This window comes from Chiloscyllium plagiosum, chromosome 42, assembly GCF_004010195.1.
Source record: "Chiloscyllium plagiosum isolate BGI_BamShark_2017 chromosome 42, ASM401019v2, whole genome shotgun sequence".
NCBI classification, from domain to species: domain Eukaryota; kingdom Metazoa; phylum Chordata; class Chondrichthyes; order Orectolobiformes; family Hemiscylliidae; genus Chiloscyllium; species Chiloscyllium plagiosum.
The window spans coordinates 4466162-4468325 of record NC_057751.1 but is presented as its reverse complement, the minus strand read 5'-3'; the positions used below and the strand labels follow the sequence as shown (position 1 = coordinate 4468325).

The following is a 2164-nucleotide window of genomic DNA, read 5'->3' as shown; positions in this document are numbered from 1 at the left end:
TACACACAGGCAGTAATATTACTGGACTAATCATCTCGAAACCCCCATGTTCTGGGGACATAGCTTTGAGCTCCAGTGTGGCAGATTGTGAATTGTGAATGGTGTCCACATCATCACTGTCACTTGTGGTAACCCCATCTGGTTCACCCTGCCCCGGACTGATCGACACGTGACTCCAGACCCACAGCAATGTGGCTGACAATTGCCCTATGAAATGGCCCAAGCAAGCCACTCAGTTTGAGGGCAACTGGGGATGGGTAACAAATGCTGGTTCTAAGTTACACACACAGACACATACCCAGTAACACAAACACTCAGTCACACACACACACACACAGTCTCACAACGCAGTCTCACACACACAGACACCCAGTCTCTCAGTCACCTTGATCTTCCAGAGACACAACCCAAGTCTCCCTGACACACACACACCCAATCTCACACACACACACACAGTCTCTCAGTCACCTTGGTCTTACAGAGACACAATCCAAGTCTCCCTGACACACACACACCCCCAGTCTACGGACACCACCCCACCTCCTCCCTCCACCTCAATCTCACACACACCCAGAACACGGTGAAATCTTACCTTGCAAATAAAAGGACGGTTTCAGTCTCAAAATGACCCTCGGCCTTGGTGAAGCATAGTTGCTGTTTATTTTCTCTCCCCACCCCCACCCCCCCAACTTTAATATTCACTCCCCTCTGTATGTGTGTCTGTGTATGTATACACCCCTCCCCGACCATTGTTTCATTGGGTTGGGGGCTGTTGGCTTGCAGGCCGTGTTGCTGGCTAACCGGACTGGATTGGCAGTGTGCCCACAGTGTGCCCTCCCCTTGCAGTTGGGCACATCAATCAGCAGCTCCCGGTCCGGCCTCCCGCCCATTTCTGCCCCGGCGCTTTCACTATAAAAGACAGGATGAGGCCGGCCGCTCGCACACGCATATACACACACACATCTTCCCCTCCCTTTCCCCTACCAACAGCCATCCACCCTCCCCGCTGAAGATGAGCTACATCCTAGAGACGGTGAGCAGTCCTTCCTCCTACCGGAGGCTGGAGAGCCGGACTTACAGCAGCCGGGCGGTCGCCTCTCGCCCTCAGCCGTGGTCTCGGGTTAGTGCACCAGCGCCGGTGCTCACCTCGGCGTCCTACCGGCGCCTGGCGAGCGCGGTGCAGGCTCCCCGCGCTTACAGCTCCTCGGAGAGCCTGGACCTGAGTCAGTCCAGCGGTCTGAACGGAGATTACCGGGGCGTCGGCAGCCGCAACGAGAAGGAGCTGCTGCAGGGGCTGAACGACCGCTTCGCCGGCTACATCGACAAGGTGCACTACCTGGAGCAGCACAACAAGGAGCTGGAAGCTGAGATTCAGGCTCAGCGGCAGAAGCAGGCCGGCCACGGGCAGCTGGGGGAGGTGTACGAGCAGGAGCTGAGGGAACTGCGGAGCCTGATCGAGCAGGTGAACCAGGACAAGGCGCTGCTGCAGCTGCAGAGCGAGCACCTGGAGGAGGACCTGCAGCGCCTCAGGGAACGCTGTGAGGATGAGGCCAGGCTGAGGGACGACACCGAGGCTCACGTCAGGGCCTTCCGGAAAGAGACCGAGGAGTCGGCGCTCATCAAGCTGGAGATGGAGAAGAAAGCTCAGTCCCTGCAAGAGGAGCTCGCCTTCCTCCGGGCCAACCACGAGGAGGAGCTGGCCGAACTCTTCGCCCAGATCCAGGCGTCCCAGGTCACGCTGGAGCGCAAGGAACCGCTCAAGGGCGACCTGAGCTCGGCGCTGAAGGAGATCCGCTCGCAGCTTGAGGGCCACTCGACCAAGAACCTGCAGCAGACCGAAGAGTGGTTCCAGTGCCGCTACGCCAAGCTGAACGAGGCGGCCGAGCTCAACAAGGACGCGATCCGCTCGGCCCGGGAGGAGATCAATGAGTACCGCCGCCAACTGCAGTCCAAGTGCATCGAGCTGGAGTCGGTCCGGGGCACCAAGGAGTCCCTGGAGAGGCAGATCAGCGACATCGAGGACCGCCACAACGCCGATGTGTCCAACTACCAGGTCAGCAGCTCCCCGCCGCCCCAAGACCGCCCCTGGGCTCCCTCTCCAAGCCCCTGCCCCGACCTCCAGCATCTCCCCACCATTCCCCCCCACCCCACCCCCTCCCACCAG

At 59.6% G+C, this 2164-nt stretch overlaps 1 protein-coding gene and 1 long non-coding RNA gene across 2 annotated transcripts in view; one reads left to right on the top strand and one right to left on the bottom strand.

The window, feature by feature from the left end:
• Positions 1 to 822, bottom strand: part of LOC122543038 — a 28091-nt gene extending 27269 nt beyond the window's left edge. The window contains exon 1 of the long non-coding RNA XR_006309902.1: positions 593 to 822. This is a non-coding gene — a long non-coding RNA (uncharacterized LOC122543038). The remainder of the gene's footprint in view (positions 1 to 592) is intronic.
• A 103-nt stretch (positions 823 to 925) lies between these two features.
• LOC122543037 (neurofilament medium polypeptide-like) overlaps positions 926 to 2164 on the top strand; it is a 4581-nt gene continuing 3342 nt past the window's right edge. Inside the window, exon 1 of the mRNA XM_043681228.1 lies at positions 926 to 2053. Within this exon, the coding sequence (XP_043537163.1) occupies positions 1013 to 2053 (1041 nt within the window). The 5' untranslated portion in view covers positions 926 to 1012. The remainder of the gene's footprint in view (positions 2054 to 2164) is intronic.